The sequence below is a fragment of the Phoenix dactylifera genome, chromosome 6, assembly GCF_051530095.1.
Source record: "Phoenix dactylifera cultivar Ajwa chromosome 6, Ajwa_hap1_PhDact_Kaust_v1.1, whole genome shotgun sequence".
In the NCBI taxonomy this organism is placed as follows: Eukaryota; Viridiplantae; Streptophyta; class Magnoliopsida; order Arecales; family Arecaceae; genus Phoenix; species Phoenix dactylifera.
Genome location: NC_143195.1, coordinates 36,043,974 through 36,062,661, shown reverse-complemented (window position 1 = coordinate 36,062,661; position 18,688 = coordinate 36,043,974). Strand labels below are relative to the sequence as shown.

The following is an 18,688-nucleotide window of genomic DNA, read 5'->3' as shown; positions in this document are numbered from 1 at the left end:
CGAGCCCCCTCCTGCGGCCGTCACCAGCCGCAGCCGGCCCTCCTTCCACGTCCGCCACGGCCCGGCCCCTTTCCGGAGCCGCCGGCCTCGCGGGAGGAGAGGTGTTCTCAACTGGCCAGCCGCGGCTGCCGCCGCCAATGGCCCCGCCCCCTCCCGGGCCCCCTTCTGTGGCCGCCGCAGCCCGCCCCCTTCCGGCGCCACCAACTCACTGGAGGAGAAGAAAGAAGAAAGAAGAAGGAAGAAGAAGAGAAGAAGAGAAGAAAAAAAAAGAAAAAGAAAAGAAAAAAAAAAGAAGGAAAGGAAAGAAAAAGAAAAAAGAAAAAAAAGAAAAGAAAAATAAATAAATAAATGCATCAATATATGTATAATATATAAATAATATATTTTAATAAAATAAAATAATTATAAAAAATAAACCTGTCGCGGCTGGACCCCCTCCCGCGGCCGCCATGGCCCCCTTCTGGCGCCATCAGCCTCACGGGAGGAGAAAATAGAAGAAAAGAAATAAAAAGAAAAGGAAAGAAGAAAAAGAAGAAAAGGAAAGAAAAAAAAGAAAATAAAAAAATAAAAAGAAAAAAGAAAGAAAAGAAAAATAAATAAATAAATAAATGAATTCATAAATAAATAAATACACACACATATATATATATATATATATATATGTGTGTGTGTGTGAATGAACGAATAAATAAATAAATATATAATATATTGTAATAAAATAATAAAATAATAAAAAAGGCCGCGGCCGGGCCCCCTCCCAATGCCGCCATGGCCGGCCTCACGAGAGGAGAAAATAGAAAAAAAGAAAAAAGAAAAAAAAGGAAAAAAAGGAAAAAACAGGAAAAAACAGAAAAAAAGAGAGGAAAAAACAGAAGAAAAAGAAAGAAAAGAAAAATTTAAGTATGTGTAGAGCAAACTTAATTGTGTACAGAGAACACTTAATTGTATGATGCACACAGTTAAGTATTCTATGTATACAATTAAGTCTTCTTTGACTGTGTGTAGAGAAGGAAAGAAAAAGAAAAAAAAGAACGAAAGAGAAGAAAAGGAAAAAAAAGAAAAAAAAAGAAAAAAAGAAGAAGAAAAAGGAAAGAAAAAGAAAAAGAAGAGAAGGAAAGAAAAAGAAAAAAAAGGAAAGAAAAAGAAAAAGAAAAAGGAAAGAAAAAGAAAAAGAAGAGAAGGAAAGAAAAAGAAAAAAAAGGAAAGAAAAGGAAAAAAAAGAAAAAGGTAAAAAAAATAATACTTAATTGTGTGATGCATAGAACAGTTAACTGTGTGCAAAGAAGTTAAGCATGTGTGCAGAAAAGACTTAATTATGTACAAAGAATATTTAACTTAACTGTATGATGTATAGAATGCTTCACTGTGTGCAGAAAAAATTTAAGTATGTGCAGAGAAGATTTAATTATGTATAGATAATACCTAACTGTGTGATACACATAGTAAATGTTCTCTGTAGACAATTAAGTCTTCTCTGTACACATTTAATTGTGTGATACAGAGAACACTTAACCGTGTGCAGAGAAGATTGAATTGTGTATATAGAACATCTAACTGTGTGATGCATACAGTTAAATATTTTCTGCACATAATTAAGTCTTCTCTCCACACACTTAACTGTGTGATGCAGAGAATACTTAACTGTATATAGAGAAGATTTAATTATGTATAGAGAATACTTAACTGTGTGATGCACACAGTTAAGTATTCTCTAGACACAATTAAGTTTGCATGCAGCGAAGACTTAATTGTGTACAGAGAATACTTAATTGTCTTCTTTTTATTTCCTTTTTCTTTCTTTTCTTTCTTTTCTTCTTTTTCTTTTCTTCTCTTCTTTTTCTTTCCTTTTCTTCCTTTTTTTTTTCTTTTCTTCTTTTTCTTTCCTTTTTCTTCTTTTTCTTTCCTTTTTCTTCTTCTTTCCTTTCCTTTTTCTTCTTTTTTTTTTTCCTTCTCTTCTTTTTCTTTCCCTTTTCTTCTTTTTTCTTTTTTTTTCTTTTTCTTTTCTTTTTCTTCTTCTTTTGTCTTTTTTTCTTTCCTTTTTCTTCTTTTCTTTCCTTTCTCTTTTTTTCCTTCTTTTTCTTTCCTTCTCCTCTTTTTCTTTCCTTTTTCTTCTCCTTTTTTCCCTTTTTCTTTCCCTTTTCTTCTTTTTCTTTCCTTCTCTTCCTTTTTCTTTACTTTTTTTCTTTTTCTTTCCTTTTTCTTCTTTTTTTTCTTCTTTTCGTTCATATATATATATATATATATATATATATATATATATATATATATATATATATATATATATATATATATATATATCCTTTCTTTCTTTTTTTTTCTTCTACTTTCCTTTTCTTCTTTTTTTCCTTTTCTTTTTCTTTTTCTTTTTTTTCTTCTCTTCTTCCCTCCTTCTTTATATATATATATATATATATATATATATATATATATATATATATCCTTTCTTTCTTTTTTTTTCTTCTACTTTCCTTTTCTTCTTTTTTTCCTTTTCTTTTTCTTTTTCTTTTTTTTTCTTCTCTTCTTCCCTCCTTCTTTCTTCTCCTCTCGTAATGTCGCCGGCATCGGAAGGGGGCCAGTCCGTCAGACACAGAAAGGGGCCGGGCCGCCGCCGGCGTCAACGGCCGCGGATGACCCGCGAAGAATTCTTCTCCTCCCGCGAGGCCGTCAGCGCCGGAAAGGGGTCGGGTCGCGGCGGACGCGGGAGGAGGGCAGGTCATGGCCAACGACGGCCATAGGACGCCACGGCCGCCCTTCTCCTCATCTTCGGTGCCTCCCGGGCCCGACCCCCTTTTTTCTCTCTTCTCCGATGGGATGGAAGATAAGGCAATAGGAATTAAAAAATTCTTAGGGGGCGTTTTCGTCTCATAATAAAGTAATGAAATATGGCTGAACTGATTGTTAAACAACCAGTCAATAGGGATTAAACGTTAAAGACCGGTCAATAAATATACCGATGATTAATTACCCCTAAAAATAATTTGGTGCAAGGTGAAGGGGCGACAAACAGAGATGAGCCACATGATGAATGGAGTCCATAGGAATAGAAAATATAATTGGTATGGTGCACCGCTGACATGAAGCTCTTTGGGTAAAATTTCTCTGATACCAAGCAATACCCCATTTTTAATGACTTTGCAATAACCTCAGAGGAAAAATGGATCCTTTGATGTTGATAGGGGAAAAATACGAACAATTATCATCTTGAGTGATGTAAACAAATATATATGGTGACCTGAATGTCGAATTTCACATGCAAATATATATAGTTAGCAGAGGAAAATGAAAACGTTGGTTTATACCAAGTGCATGTAGATTCAGGCATTGCACTTCTAACAGATGTTGACTTGTTAAGTATAAATTGTTTAGTCAATGTGCTTAAGCGACATTCTTCACATAGTATATGATTTGTGATAAAGAAAGATTGGACAGTGAAAGTAGAATCATAGGTTATACCCTAATTTTCAGTTGAAAGAATATATGGTGAAGCTCACTATATAACCTGATACGGCTCGGATTCAATGCTCACGGCTGCCAACCCAACCGACCAATGGCTGACTGACATGTGGTGTACGCAATCAACGGCCAAGCAAATCTCTCAATAAATAGCGCGGGCAGTTATAGCACGGCACGATCACAGAGCATCAAATAAGAAAAAACAACCGTTTCAGACGACGGATAAGAAAAAATTATAGCAGCTCATCCGAGGATCACGCGATAGCTTATTGCTTTTAGGTAAGAGAACTATGCTTTTTAGCTTTTTTTCTTTTCTTTTTTCTTTTCTTTTTTTTTTTTTTTTTTTTTTGTGTAAAAGCGGCTACTCATGCCATATAGTTCGAATGTGAGTACAGCCCTCCAAATCACGGGAAAGTAAAAAGTACAACTGTGAAGGGACGTCTGCATCAGACGTCCACAAGAAATCACCTGAGTGCCGAGCGACAAAGGAGGCGACCCAATCTGCTGCCCGGTTCGCCTCCCTAAACACATGTGCTGCCTGAAAGTCAGCCATCATCTGAGCCATCCTACGGGACTCTCGGATGAGGGGATGGCCATCCCCAAACCGATCCACACCCCGAATCCAATCAATCACCACCGATGAATCACCCTCGAGATACACCCGCTCGGCCCCGAATATCTGCCTCGCATAGGATATACCCTCCCAAGCTGCCTGCAGCTCTGCTCCAACCACTGTAAATCCAGGCGTGCGCCGTCCTCCTGCTGCTATCATCCTACCGAGATGGTCCCTGATCACAAATCCGACTCCTCCACACAAACCATCTACCGACCTGCTGCCATCAAAGTTCACCTTAAGATAGCCAAGGGGTGGGGGTGCCCAAGAAACAAAGGCAAACCGTGGCGCTGAAACAGCGTGATGAGCACCCCAGATGTCCCTGACCAGCCCAGAAGTGACTACCGAAGTCGCCCCGATAACCTCCCTCGCAAGCAACATCGCCCGGTCTACCACCATCCTCGGAGGCGCCCTCCTCCCCTCAAATATACCGGTATTCCTGTCCAACCATATATGGTAGGACAGGTACGCCACAAAAATTCCTGCCTCAATAGATCTGGGGCGCCGCATGGAATCTCTCAGCAGATGGATCAGATCCTGCGCCAACATCACCGAGGCCGGTAGCAGTATCGGTGAGCTCCTCCATATATGCTTGTACTCTCTAACCCCCTTTATCACACCAAAACTCTGTGGGCTCGTTTGGTTTGCGGGAAGCATTTTTCCTCCCAAAAATATGATTCCTGGAAAACAAATTCCTATGAAGATGATGCCTAGGAAAGTACTTTTGGCATGTTTGGTTGACAATGGAAAAGTGACAAATTTTTAAAGTGCTTATATTTGGTTGGCCATCCACTTTCCTAGGAAAGTTATGTATAATTCCTATTATGCCCTTAATAAAAATTAGGTTTTTAATGCCTCTTTAATGCTTTTTTAATGCTGAATGGACTTTTTAGGAAAAAGTAAAAATGGAGTGATTCCCGTCTCATGGGAAAGTAATTTTCCCATGTTTCTCATGGGAAAGACTTTCCCATGAAGGGCTCGTTTGGTTCGCGGGAAGTATTTTCCCTCCTAGAAATATAATTCCTGGGAATCAGATTCCTAGGAAGAGGATACCTAGGAAAGTACTTTTGGCATGTTTGGTTAACCATGGGAAAGTGACAAATTTCCAAAGTGCTTATGTTTGGTTGACCATCCACTTTCCTAGAAAAGTTATGTATAATTCCTATTATGCCCTTAATAAAAATTAGGTCTTTAATGCCTCTTTAATGCTTCTTTAATGCTGAAGGGTCTTTTTGGGAAAAAATAAAAAAGGAGTGATTCCCACCTCATGGGAAAGTAACTTTTCCATGTTTCTTATGGGAAAGATTTTCCCATGAAATGTGGGAATCATATTTCCATGGGAATACAACTTTCCCATCTCTCTCCTTTGAAAACTCCAACCAAACAAGAGGCATTTCATTACTTTCCCGTTGACCACACTTTCCCCCCTCCTTTTCCTGCGAACCAAACGAGCCCGAAATGTAGGAATCATATTCCCATGGGAATACAACTTTCCCTTCTCTCTTCTTTGAAAACTCCAACCAAACAAGAGGCATCTCATTACTTTTCCCCCTTCTTTTTCCACGAACCAAACGAGCCCTGTGTGATTTAAGCATCGGAGGTCCACCACCAATGCAGCTCTGACAACTTTTGATAGTTTTTTTTATGTGGTCGGATCCCGCCGTGTAGATCAACTCCGTCCAAGCCGACCAATCACCGCTCATCAAATCATTTATCTCTGTCGAGTCAGATTTTGGACGACAACATAACCTAAATGCCATATTGGTTTAACTCAAGTTTAATCTATACAGAAAAAAAGGATGATAGGTTTATTTGGCCCGAACTGTTATCACCCTCGTCAATTTTATTTTTTGAACTCCAAATCTCTATGGATTCAATATCGATTTTGCAGTCAACTATTTTATTCTCTTTGAAGCCCTCGAGAGAACTTGTTCCCATGATAACCAACACAAGTCATATTAATTTAGGCTAAAAATTGTAAAAAGAAAAAAAAATATGTGTACCGTGTACCTAGTTTAAAATTTGCATCCAAATGCATTCATTTAACTTTAAGAAAGACCAATAAAGACTTCTTTCAAGAAGCAGTTGCAGACCGTTGCCTAAAATGTGGCCCATGCGAGCCACTCATCCCCAAAGGCGTTCAGTTTTTGGTGATTGCTTCCGAAGAGCTCTTTATTGATTTCAGCACTCCGAGTCCCAGGTATGCTTGGAGTGGTTTGCTTTTGGTACCATTCCAAGCTCTTGTATTCTAAGAGGGACGTGAATTGAGTTGAATCAAGCTCCATTCGAGTGTACTTGAGCCAAACTATTATGTGCTTTGCAGGCTCAAAATTACTTTCAAACAAACTCTGAAGACAAACTCTGAAGTATATCATGATATAGGTTAGCATATAATTGACCGTTGGATCTAATCCGATGGTCGAACTATCCATCAACCACTATACATGTATTTCGGATTGTTTTATGCTTCGAAGACTCATGCATTTAGGATTGCTTTGTTCTTCCAAGACACATCTTCATTGCCAAAATGCATATATTTAAAGAATCATAAGCTCATCCTTGAATCTCCATTCCATCATCACCCTTAAACTATGCTACATTAAATATTGAAAAAGTAGGTTTTCTACACATCTTGCTTGTTCGATGACACAAGAGTAGGTAATTGGTTTGAGTTGGGGACACTACAAGAGATCAGGTTGAGTCAATTTTGGTGCAATTAAATCATATCAAGTGATGCAGGGTTAAATGGGCTTTACATAAACAACCAAATTTTATTAAGGAAGAGATGGAAATGATAAGGAAGATAGGTAGGCTAGTGATAAAGATCCTGTTAGAATATTGAGCATTATGGGAGTTAAGTGTTTAAGCCAAATTAAATGTAGGACCCACATGTTTAATTGAACAGGTCCAAGAGGAAATGTATTCTACTCTTTGAGTTGAATAACGTGATATATTCACATGCTCAAATTCGTTAAGTAGTGAATTAGATAATTAGCTTCAAAGTATCAAATTGGTAATGGATTATTAATGGAAAAATATGGATTCTATATTGGGAGAACATATTTCAGTAAATGGTTTATATAGTGGCAGAACAGTTTTTTAAAACTGTCAACTGTCAACAATTGTGTCTGTTCAAGAAATTTATTAACTTCCCATAACTGCTATTCGGTTGTAATATATAATTATCATTCACTTTAGAAATCTGTATGTCACCAGAAATCTGCAGGATCTTTTTTTGAAGTTGCAAACAGATTTCCAGATTTGCTCTCTCTCTCTGCACTTGTTTCTTTATTCCTTCCAGCCCATTCTCCTAATTGAGTACTAAACATTAAGTTTCAAACAAGGCTAGAAGATTGTAGTGCTTCATCTTCAAGAGGTTTCATACCGTTTATCCTAGGAGACAAACGTCTATACAAACCTTAAGCGTCGAGAGGGAGACGAATTTGTCTTATGGAAATTGTGTTAAACACAAGACTCGGTTATCAAGTTCAATTGACATTCGAATCATTGTAAGTGGTTTTATACAAATTATGTTTGCATTGTTTTTGTTTATCTCAGAATTTTAATATTATAATATTGATAAATTTACCCCATAACAAATCCTAGTCTCCCTTCTTTTGAAACGTGGTAGAGTTTGCAAATTGCCCCAAAGAAGAATTGCCATACATTGGGAAAAGCACTTGGTGCGCTAACTACAGCTACCTCCAGCCTCTCTATATCCGCCAAGTAACTCAGAAGAAATAGCAACATTTACTCTCTCTTTTTTTGCGCTAAAGCGAATGAGGGGCCATTGAGCAGCTCGAAAGAGCCAGGACTCGCTTACGGAAAGTGGAAATAGAAGCAGATGAGTATCGAATGAATGGATACTCTGAGATCATACATAGCAGATACGAATACACTAAAAAAAGTCAAAAGATAACAAGTCCCGAAGTGCGTCTTAGTTGATAGAGATCACTTGAAGTCCTGCACCTCACATTCTCTAGAACTTAATAAATCTTCCAGAATTCCCAAGTTGCATCATTATCTTCAACCGAGGGGGCTTTGTTTGTCCCAAAAAAGATGAGGCGGCTTTGTCTTCTGAAATATAATATCTCAACTGGTAGTTTGTTTCCCAAACTTCAAAAGTTAGAAGAGTCAGGCAATCTTCACATCTTCATAAGATGTGAAATGCCTAGGGCCTTTTATTTTAAATAAACTTTCCAATGAGACAGTAGTCTCGCTCATAAGAAAAATGATTGCTTCCTTAAGACCCACTTAACGGCTTAACCCCAGGGTCTGAGTAAAAGCTTACCTTAATAAGCTTTCCAACCAGACCAGCTACAATAATGCCATCTCCTTTCATTTTACTATCAATAAATTAAAGCGGTGTACCGTATGCAAGAATCCCCAACTTCTCCCACTACCCTCCACGGTCTGTACACCGAACTAAAGAGAGTGAGAGAGGGTGAGTGGAAGAAAGGCGGTGGATGAGGAAGGAGAGAATGGGGATGGGGATCGGAATGGGCCTCAATCTTCTCCTCCTAGTGGCCATGGTCGCCACCAACATCCTCTCCCTCTACCACCTCTCCTCCATCCGCAATAACTCCCCTCGTTCGCCCCAAACCCTAGATCCCGCCGCCGCCGACGTCCCCGACCACCTCCTTCAGCAGCTCCACACCATCCGCGCCACTATCACCCACCTCACCCGCCTCCGCTCCTCCACGACCTCCTCCGCCTCCTCCTCCTCCTCCCCTTCCACCACCGCCGCCCCGCCGGAGCTCCTCCTCTACTCCCACATCGGCCCCATCGCCTCCGCCTGTTCCGACCACCCCGACCTCCTCCACCGCTACATGAACTACACCCCCTTCGCCCCCTGCCCCCGCGACCTCCACTCCGTCGCCGAGCCCCTCCTACTCCGCGGCTGCCACCCGCTCCCCCGTCGCCGCTGCTTCTCCCCTACCCCACCCAAGCCCCTCAATCCCTCGTCCCTCCCCTCCGATTCCTTTCCCCCTTCCCTCCCTGACGCTGCTGTCCTCTGGCCCCCCGCCGCCCCCTGCCGTTCCTTCTCCTGCCTCCCCACCTCCCTCGGCTTCGACTCCAGGACCGAAGCCTCCCGCTTCCTCTCCGCCAAGTCCGCCCTCGACCTCCCACTTCCCCAGCTTCTCTCCCTGGCCCGCTCCGCCGGCGCCGCGCCGATCCGCCTCGCCCTTGACGTCGGCGGCGGCACCGGTACCCTCGCTGCCCGCCTCCGCCTCCTCGCCAACGCCACCGTCCTGACCACCACCATGAACCTGGGAGCCCCTTACAGCGAAGCGGCGGCGCTCCGCGGCGTCATCCCCCTCCACGCGCCGCTCCAGCAGCGGTTCCCGGTCCAGGACGGCGTGCTCGACCTGGTCCGAACGGGCCACGCCGTGAACCGCTGGATCCCGGCGCCCGCGCTGGAGTTCCTGCTGTACGACGCGGACCGGGTGCTGCGGGCCGGGGGGTTCCTGTGGGTGGACCACTTCTTCTGCAAGGGGTCGGATCTGGACGCCGTATACGCGCCGATGATCGGGCGGCTGGGGTACAAGATCATCAAGTGGGCGTTGGGGAACAAGACCGACGCCGGCGGCCTCCGCTACGGCGAGGTCTACCTCACCGCCCTCCTTCAGAAACCACTACCCGCCGCTGCCGCCAAGGCGTGATCAGACGCCGGATCTTGTAAACTCCGGCCGACGACTAGACCTGAAGCAGAGGAAGAAGAGGTGATCGGCTGGAGTCATTTAGACACCGGATGGTGCTGGGACCGCTTTAAATGACCGACGGACTGACTGGTACTTTAAAAAAGGGGACAAAGAACCCCTTTTCTGCGATCTAATTTAAGGGTGAGCATTTGGGGCAAATATAAGTATAAATCTTGAATTCAGTTTTTTTAGATGGTGTTCAAATTCCAGTGGTGTTTCCTGTACACTTGCACCTAATTCAGTGTAACTAAGTTCTACGTGGCTGATTCTTCATGCTAGCCATGTATCACTATAACCAATTTTTTCAGTATAGGATTAGTCATTTGGATGTGATGTTTTGATTACTCATAGCTTGTTCGATGTTGTCATAGTTTACTCATTCTATTGTGTAGTTGTACCAAATTGAACGACTATGATAAGAACGTATAATTGCCTAAACTATCGTGCCATCTGTTGAAATCTCCGGTTGTAAACTTTTGCTTGCAAAGGCTCTATAGATTTTACAAATAATTTAAATGATAAAAGGGTTTCTTGATGCATACTAGTTCAGTGTAGTTCAATTTTTTTCGTAGTACAAGAAAAAAGCAATACCAAACAGGCCATAAGGTTGCAAGTTCGTCATGTTGCAACTCTCTTGATGGCCACGGAGCCTAAACCTTCAAGTGACTCTGGGTTCGTAAATCCTAGAGTTTAAAAGATTTAAGCCCAATTTAGCCAAACTTGCAACATGATTAACATATTGAGCACCAATCTTAATTTCTAACCATATGCGACCCCTAAAGATTTAAGATGATTGAGGCACAAATCAGGACAGTATGTTTATATTGTAATCTCCTTGTTATCAAACTTGATGATTTTTCCATGATTTGTATTAGGAAATATGACGATAAAGTTGCGTAAAAGTACAAAATTACATCAAGTAATCATTGTCCCTCATAGTATGAGAAATTTTAGTAATGTTTGAGGTTCCCATTGTGCCCCACCTTAACAAAATTAGTCAGTTCAAACCATGATCAAGTCATTCTTTGTGATGGTTCTAAAAAGTAACCAGATTTGGTTGCCAAAGTTATTGACTTCACCAATCTCTTGTTAGTGTTAACAGTTACCTAGGTAAACCCAATAATTGATATCTTGAGTTGCAAACAACCAACATGAAATGATACAGCATCATAAAGGTGGTAAAGAAAGAATAATATGAGTAGTTATTTTTCTTAGAGGGTGTTTAGATGACTGAGCAGCTTATACTTGGGATAAGCCTCATACAAGAGAACACCCAAGAGGAAGGAGATGAACACCCAAGATGATGAAAGGTTGAGATCAGAAATGCTCATGACCGCACGATCCAAATAATCATGATTATTAATTCGATCTAAAAGCTAATTTATATCATCCTCATCTTTTAAGAATTCTATGGTCCTAAAACTTCTCTTATTTAAAAAATATCCTTTCTTTCCAATGGTAACATTTTCCAAGCACCTCCCTTGTAGGGAATTTTCATCGCACAAATCGTGTGTGCAACCAAACAGGCCCTTAAGATTTCACGAAATGCAAAGCACATTCTGCTTCAAAAAATAACAAGACTTCAAGCTGGAGCCTGGGTGCACATCCCTGGAATTTGCAACATATCCTACAATGTAAATATACTCAAGATAAGACCATTTATTTTAGCCATGGAGACTCTAGCTTTGAGAGCCAATTTTTTGGGATATATAACGACTGTCAAGATGCTCAAATTTAACCAACATGTCTTCTTAATCAAATGACCTAAGAGCCTCCAATAGAAAACATAAACTTAACTGAAAAATCTTACAAAATCTTCATGGTTGGCCGTACTGTTCAATTTAGAGAACTGCTAGGGAAATCAATTCAAGGCACCAAAAACATCCCAGCATCACCAAAACACCAATGGAAAAAAAGACACTTTAAATAGATAGAGAAGATTTATTGGACACATAAAGGCATGTTATGGGTGCTAAATTCTGGTTATCCAATATATTCTATCCCATAAAATTTCTCAAACATTTTATGAACAGCTCCAACTAATTGGATCCCAAATGCAGCTTTACTCGAAGAAGGCAGCTTAATAGCATGGTATATCGAAGGTCGGCTGGTGAGCAATGTAGATACCCCACCTATGATCCTAAATTAGTTTGCGCTCAATTAATTTTTGACTATATTTGATCAAAGAAAGTTAGATTTTGAATGAAAATAGAAATAAAAATAAATAGAAATGCCCTAATTTTTTAAAATATTCAAATTTCAGTTTCATTCTGATTTGGATTTCATTCATAAATCAAACATTTTTGATGATGCCATCATTTCAAATTTTATTCTAATATATCTTGAATTCTAATTTTGATATTGATTTTTATTGCAAACTAATGTATCTTAAAAGATGTCAAAATTCTCAATCACTAGCCATCTGTGCATCACACAGCCTGAGCCTTGAGGGAGGCTTGAAAACGGGACCTCTCGAGGTACATTGTTGAGAACCGGAGCGAATCGCAGGAGATCTAAAAGAGATGACACAGCATTGGATCCTATGTTGTGGCGTATCTTTCAAGCGTGAGGAGCCCGTACGTATCAGCCTCATAATTGGCACGCCCGAATCAAATAAAGGAGAACAAAGGCGCGCCACTTTGCCAAGCGTCACATCTGGAGAGGCACGTGCCGTGGAGTGCTCGCCGGATGACTTCCAATCACATCACATCCCAGTCACAATTTTCAAATAAAATAAAGCGTGACTCGAATCCCTTGACACTGTTCCGACACGTGCCGACACGTTTTAAGATCAAGGGGACCCAAAAACCAAAAAAAAGAAGCCGTGACATCATCCCTTTGTGGCAGCGCACGGTCCGGTGTTCCCTGTTTGAGAACATCCCCCGGATCCCAGTCCTTCGCTCCCGTCTCTTTCGTCGGTCGCCGGCTCGACTTCCCAAACTAGCCACGTGTCACCGTCCATCCAGTGAGCCTGCTCCAAAAGTCGACTGTGGTTTTCTTGGTGGGGGAAGATTCACGCGGGAGATCTCTAAAAAAGTACACTGGCTGGAATATATATATATATATATATATATATATATATATTAATAATACGGATGGATCACGCAAGTCTAATATCAGTGCATCCACATAAGACAAAAAAAAAAAAATACAATAAGATAAGAAGGAAATGTGGTAGTCTCGAGCCCATCCTTGAAACAACCATCAAAATGCTAAGTCATGTAGAAGATGACTTAGTCAGCTGCCCTGTTTACTTTTTGATATACATAATTGATCCGGAAGGAGCACAACCCATCACCTACTTGTAGATATTCTGCAATAGCGGATGCTTGTCACTTGCTTTCATCGGCTTCTGAATCCAGCGAACCACCATTGCTGGATTTCTCTCAAGTTGGCATTATCAGCTCTTAATATAGTGATATCCTTTCATACAACCCTCAATTCCGTTTTAGAAATCGAGACATTATAGGTGATACCTCCTGTTTATCGGATTGATGAGTATAGCATTTTCAAAGTCCAAGATCCACTTAGTCGGCATAGGTCTGGAGTGACCCCACTACACCTAAGACGGGCTGTTCATCTAAATCTAAAAAACTACAAATGCTACTGATGTTCCTCATGCTTTGAATCCTTTTCCTCTATCTTCTGATGATTATCGGCTGATAGAAAGAATCTAGTATTCTCCTCCTCTCTTTTTTGATCCACTGCATTCGAGATTTCTACATCCAGAGCTCTTCTGCTGTGCATTTCTGGCTTCCTCTAAGCTCTGCCATCTCCGCATAGGGCAGTCCTCCATGCCGATTCTCCCCGGCTTGGAAGTGGGCAATTGCGTCATCCACTCTCCTGAAAATATTTTTTATTTTCTCTCTATTCCACCTCTATTTATAGTTAGCCATTAGGAAGAACTCGAAGGCAAACCCCTTCCAACCGAGGAAACGGCGGTCCGCCCGAGTTACCGCTCACCTCTTCCCTCGCTGCCCGTTCATCCAGCGATGAGCTGAGCTCCCTTTTCCACAATCCCACTTGTTATTGAGTCAAGTCGGGTCACCTCCCTTTCCGCGCCCGCAGCTTCTCTCTCTACGTGGAGCTGAAGTCGTGATTTAGCGAAGTAACCTCGGTAGAAGAAGAGTTCCAGAGGAGAGGAGGAGGCGGCGGCGGCAGAGATGGTGGGAATCTTCTCTCGATTCTCCGGCAGGCGGAGCCGCCACCGGCGGGCGAACAGCGCGATCGTAAGCACATCGAACCTAAGAAAACAACCTTTTTTCCCACTTCTATTGTTACTTCAGAACGAGTATGTGTAGTTTTCTTATAAATGGAAATTCATGTCAGGATTTGATATGATAGATGTGTTGGATCAGTTGATTGCAGTGGATTTCTCGGTGTTTTTAGTCGAGATTTATCTCGTTTGTTTGATGCTTTTCTTTTTTTTCCTTTCAAAATTTATTCAAGTAGGAAATAACCCAACTTGGTTTTGTTGTTACTTGAATTCACTGCCCTTTTTTGGACCTTTTTATGGGTCTCTTGGCCTTGTCGTCTGTTTTACATTTTTGGAAAACTCTATGTTTCCATTGGAGTTAATTTCAGCTATTATGTTATTGCGCTAGTTTGGTCATTTCAGTAATATTGGTTTCATTTCCCTTGTTTTGGGCATTCTTATAATATGTTATGGTGTTTGCTATTTTTATAAATCTTAATTTTACAAGATTTCCCCGCTCCTACCACTGCAACCGTTTTCTCTTTTCAGAAGAAAACAACAATAGTTTATTTGTTATTGATAACTTCGTTTCCCTGTAATCTGGTTGACTAAGTTTTCTGCACTAAGTTGCTAATTGTTTTCTTTAAAAAAAAAAGAAAAACTTGATTGACCAATACACTCGTTTAGGACTACGTTTGGTTTGTGGGAAAAGGAGGAGGAAGAGTGTGGTCATCAAGAAAGGCATCTTGTTTGATTGGAGTTTTTAAAGTAGAGAGATGGAAAAGTAGCATTAAATAAGATTTTCATGTTTCATAGGAAAGAAAAACCATGAGGGATCTGGGAAAGCTACTTTTCCACTCGTTGAAAATTGTGATGCTTTTTGTTTTTAAAACTACTCTTAAACCATTAAAATTCATGAATAAGTTTTTTCTTTTTATTAAGAGTATAATAGATATTTTACATATTTTTTGTAGAAAAGTAGATGTTCAACCAAACATAAGCCACTTTGGAATGACCACTTTTTCATAGTCAACCAAACATGCCAAAATTATTTCTTTAGGCATCATATTTTTAGAAATTAGATTCTAAAAAAAATATTCCAATATTTTTTTTTCTGCAAACCGAACGAATCCTTAGACTTTACTAGCTTGCTCTCTCTCTCTCTCTCTCTCTCTCTCTCTCAACTCCCTATTTTCAGGAGGTTGGGGAAACGATGGCACCTATTGCAGAGGTACCAGGTCCAACACCCCCAACTGCTGCCCATGGAGTCCAAGTAGCAGTTGAGCTTAAGCCAGTTGAGCACCCAATTGAGCCTCTCAACAATGACCAACCAGTTAAATGCCCACTACCAGAACCTTCAATACTTAATGTAAGTGTTTGCTCCCTTTTGCTGCTATGTAATTATTCCTTTGAGCTCCCTTAGTTTAGTTCATGATTTTTTTTTATTTTACATCGGTTATGCTTGGTTTTCTAATCGTTGGATGGTGGTGGTAGTCATTCAATTCTTGTTGTTGCGCAATTAGATTTCATTATTCTTTAATTTTTCTCACTTTTCTTATGCTCTCTCTCTCTCTCTTGCACGCCAATTAAAAGGATTCCAGCATGTAAAGATCTGGTTATTTGCAACCAGGCTCACGTACAAATCAATGTCCTGTGTACCATCTTCAGGGGCCTGTGTTGTTTGTTATTTTTTGTCTGCCCATTTTTAAAGATCATCAAAATTTAGATAATTTTGATGTCTGTTTGTTTAAAAAATGCGGTTGATCTATATCATCATTATTGTACATTAGTGCATCGATTAAAAATTAATGACATGACCTTATAGTTTTCTGGATGCTGTCATGTATAACATCAGATGTGATTGCTTCTCTTGGACATTGTTATTTTTCTATTTTTCAGTGTATTCCTTTCTACTGTTCTTCGTGGATTTGTGTTACATTCAGGTTGTTTTTTTGGGGGCTACTTTTTACTCTTGATATATTTTATTTGTAGCTAATCATTTATCGAAAAAATTGATCCTTTGTCGAACAATTCTGAAGTCTAGGGTTCTTTTAAACTACTATTCTCTAGTTATCTAGGGTTGTTTTATAAATCCTTCCTTGCTTTCTTATAATCAATTGCTGTATCCTCGATTCAAATTCTTCTTGATCCTTTGCCGAACTTTATGTTTCTGAAGTCTCCTCTTCTTCTACTTTCACATAAATCTGGCATTGTTTTCTCACCAAGCCCTTGCTGTAGTTAAGCATATGACTATAACAAAATCTCTGAACATTCTGAAGTATACTGTCCAACATCCTTCCATTTGTATTACTCATCCGCCTAATCATTCTCAACTTTGCTATACTCTTCTTAACATCATACCAAAACAAGCTAGTTAGATCATTGATTTTTTTTCTTTTTGTTTCCTTGTGAAATTTAAAAGAGTAACTTGTAGTAGTCCCTGCGTGATAGTTATTCGCTTCACTAAATTGCAGTCAGGCCTTAGGTGACATCTTCTGGTATCCCACCAAATATTTTTTTCTTGCTGAGCATCCAATATAATAGTGTTCTAGTACACAACCATTTGTGCCCTTGCAGAAATAGAATTTATGTTCACAGGAGTTATATTTATAATCAAGAAATCTAAACATTTAATTCTTGCTAGAGTTAGCAAGCATATGTAAACTTATAAAAGGTGGGATGATAAAACTGATTGTTAACTGTTCCTGTTTTCCTGCATTTTTTTTTGCGTGAAAGTATGCATATAAATTTTCTTGTCGACTAAGCTCTCTGGCCAGATTCATACAGGATCACATCATGTTTTACAGAATGCCACCATAAATGTTCGGCATGGTTTGAGAAATCCTTTTTCCTATTGATTTAATAAGAGCAGGAAATTTTGGTCTCTCTCATGTTAATTATATAATTGTCTCTTTGCCTTCTGCTACTGCATACTAACATTTTTGTACTTATTGCATTATCTTATTTATTTACCAATTATATGTCATTTATTCTTTATTCTTGATTAGAATTAGTTCAAGGCAGTCTATTGTTGTTCAACCCCAAATACCTTTGTTTGGTACTGTATATTTCATTGAAATAAGATCATTTTTTCCCAATATAAGCATGAACATGTACTATCTAATTGGGCTTCCCTTTTCGATTCAGCGGACCATAGAAATTGGGCATTTCAAGCAAGATGTAGGATTTGAGTTTCACAATTGGTGATCAACTGCTCCTCACTTTGATTGCACAGATGAACATATTAATATTAATGCTAAACTGGTAATGAAAAACAATACTCTATTTTTAGTAATAATTGTATATTATTCATATTGTACAAATAAATGCTAATCATCTATCTCCCGGTGTCTAAACTTATGCCCTCATTTCATATGCTAAAAGGTTATAATATCAGATACTATCTCAATGGAGATAGCATTACATGATTATAATCCTTATGGTGGACTGGCTTGCAGAGTTCCTGCATTGCATCTTCCAAATACTTAGCCCACAAAGTTTTGTCAGTAATTCCTTTACAAATGTTCAAATTAGAATATCTTTGGGAAAGGTAGATATCCCGGTCTCTGATATCTCTCAGAATCAGTGAAAATCCCCAAACGATATTACCCAATACCTTGCTAAATATGATCTTGATTCATAGTCCTTATTTTGGAGCCACATCGAATTCAGTCTCTCATGAAGCCTTTGAAGGACCTCAGAGCTCACCAATTTGGCAGACACTAATAGAAACAGGGATGGTGGACAATTCTATGTATCTATCAGTTCATCTGGTGTGAAGACTAGCATTCTAAAAGCAGCCTCGTCGTTATTAAGACTTGCATGAGATTTACATTAGATTTTCAAACTTGAAGCCTTTACTAATCCGATAAAATTATTTGAAAGTTCCCTGCATTCTTGCTTTTCTGCCTAGCTGATTATTTGCAATGCTTGTGATATTGGATAAATTGTGGACTTACCATCTTTGCTAAGAATGGATATAAATGGTCTTATGGATGACGGATATCAGGATGGAAGAATATGGAAGGAGCGAATGTCGTCCGCAAGTGCAAGAGTGAGAACCAACTTACCTGTTGTGAAGGATCAACCGCATCTTGAATCCGAAGCTGGTGGAACGAAACCCCACTCCAACCCACCTAAACGGACCATATTACCATCCATAAGTGCCCCTGAACATAACATCCTGACTCTGCTGGAAGAATGCAACGCAGCTGAAAATTGGACTACAGGCGAATAAGCATACGAGCTCTAATAAAACTTGTATTTCTTCATGCATGCTGTCATCTTTCCCTCTTATTCTTGACATTGTTTTATATTTCCCCTTCCTTCCTGTGTTCACTTGACTATAAGTTGTATCATAGTGAAATTTGAATACATGAGAAATGTGTAATACTGTTGCCTTGTTGAAGTTATTAACTATACGAGGTATATAGACTGCAGAAATTTCCATGATTCTTGTCTTGGTGCTCCTGCAATCCAGATTTTAGGATTCTTGTGCTATGGAGAATTGTGATATTATCAAGAATACATACTTTATATGCGCATTATACTGAATTTGTTGTGGGAAAAAAATAAAAAACACAGTCCATTTGCCGTAGATATCATTACTGCATACTGCAGCAATGCCTTGTGATAAGACACGGGGACTGTTCCAAAGCGTGCAGAACCTGTGGTCTTAGCCTGCCTGGGGAAAATCTAATTCATAACCGAGTCCTAGTTTAACTT

The 18,688-nt window shown here is 39.8% G+C and overlaps 2 protein-coding genes across 2 annotated transcripts; both read left to right on the top strand.

Moving 5' to 3' along the window:
- Positions 1-8,398: 8,398 nt before the first annotated feature.
- On the top strand, positions 8,399-10,112 carry LOC103720996 (putative methyltransferase At1g29790). Its single transcript, XM_039126370.3, has one exon. The coding sequence runs from the start codon at positions 8,533-8,535 to the stop codon at positions 9,727-9,729; it is 1,197 nt and encodes a 398-aa protein (XP_038982298.3). The 5' UTR covers positions 8,399-8,532; the 3' UTR covers positions 9,730-10,112.
- A 3,567-nt stretch (positions 10,113-13,679) lies between these two features.
- On the top strand, positions 13,680-18,415 carry LOC103720989 (uncharacterized). Its single transcript, XM_008810993.6, has 3 exons — positions 13,680-13,997; positions 15,162-15,332; positions 17,973-18,415. Exons 1-3 carry the CDS (start codon positions 13,932-13,934, stop codon positions 18,198-18,200), a joined length of 465 nt encoding a protein of 154 aa, XP_008809215.1. The 5' UTR covers positions 13,680-13,931; the 3' UTR covers positions 18,201-18,415.
- The last annotated feature ends 273 nt before the right edge of the window (positions 18,416-18,688 follow it).

What these genes read in the sequence shown, in the direction of transcription:
- LOC103720996 (XM_039126370.3), top strand. Translation starts at nt 8,533, where the DNA reads ATGAGGAAGGAGAGAATGGGGATGGGGATCGGAATGGGCCTCAATCTT.
- LOC103720989 (XM_008810993.6), top strand. Translation starts at nt 13,932, where the DNA reads ATGGTGGGAATCTTCTCTCGATTCTCCGGCAGGCGGAGCCGCCACCGG. An exon ending in GGCGGGCGAACAGCGCGATC is followed by an intron (nt 13,998 to 15,161) that starts GTAAGCACATCG and finishes CCCTATTTTCAG; the next exon opens with GAGGTTGGGGAAACGATGGC. An exon ending in CAGAACCTTCAATACTTAAT is followed by an intron (nt 15,333 to 17,972) that starts GTAAGTGTTTGC and finishes GACGGATATCAG; the next exon opens with GATGGAAGAATATGGAAGGA.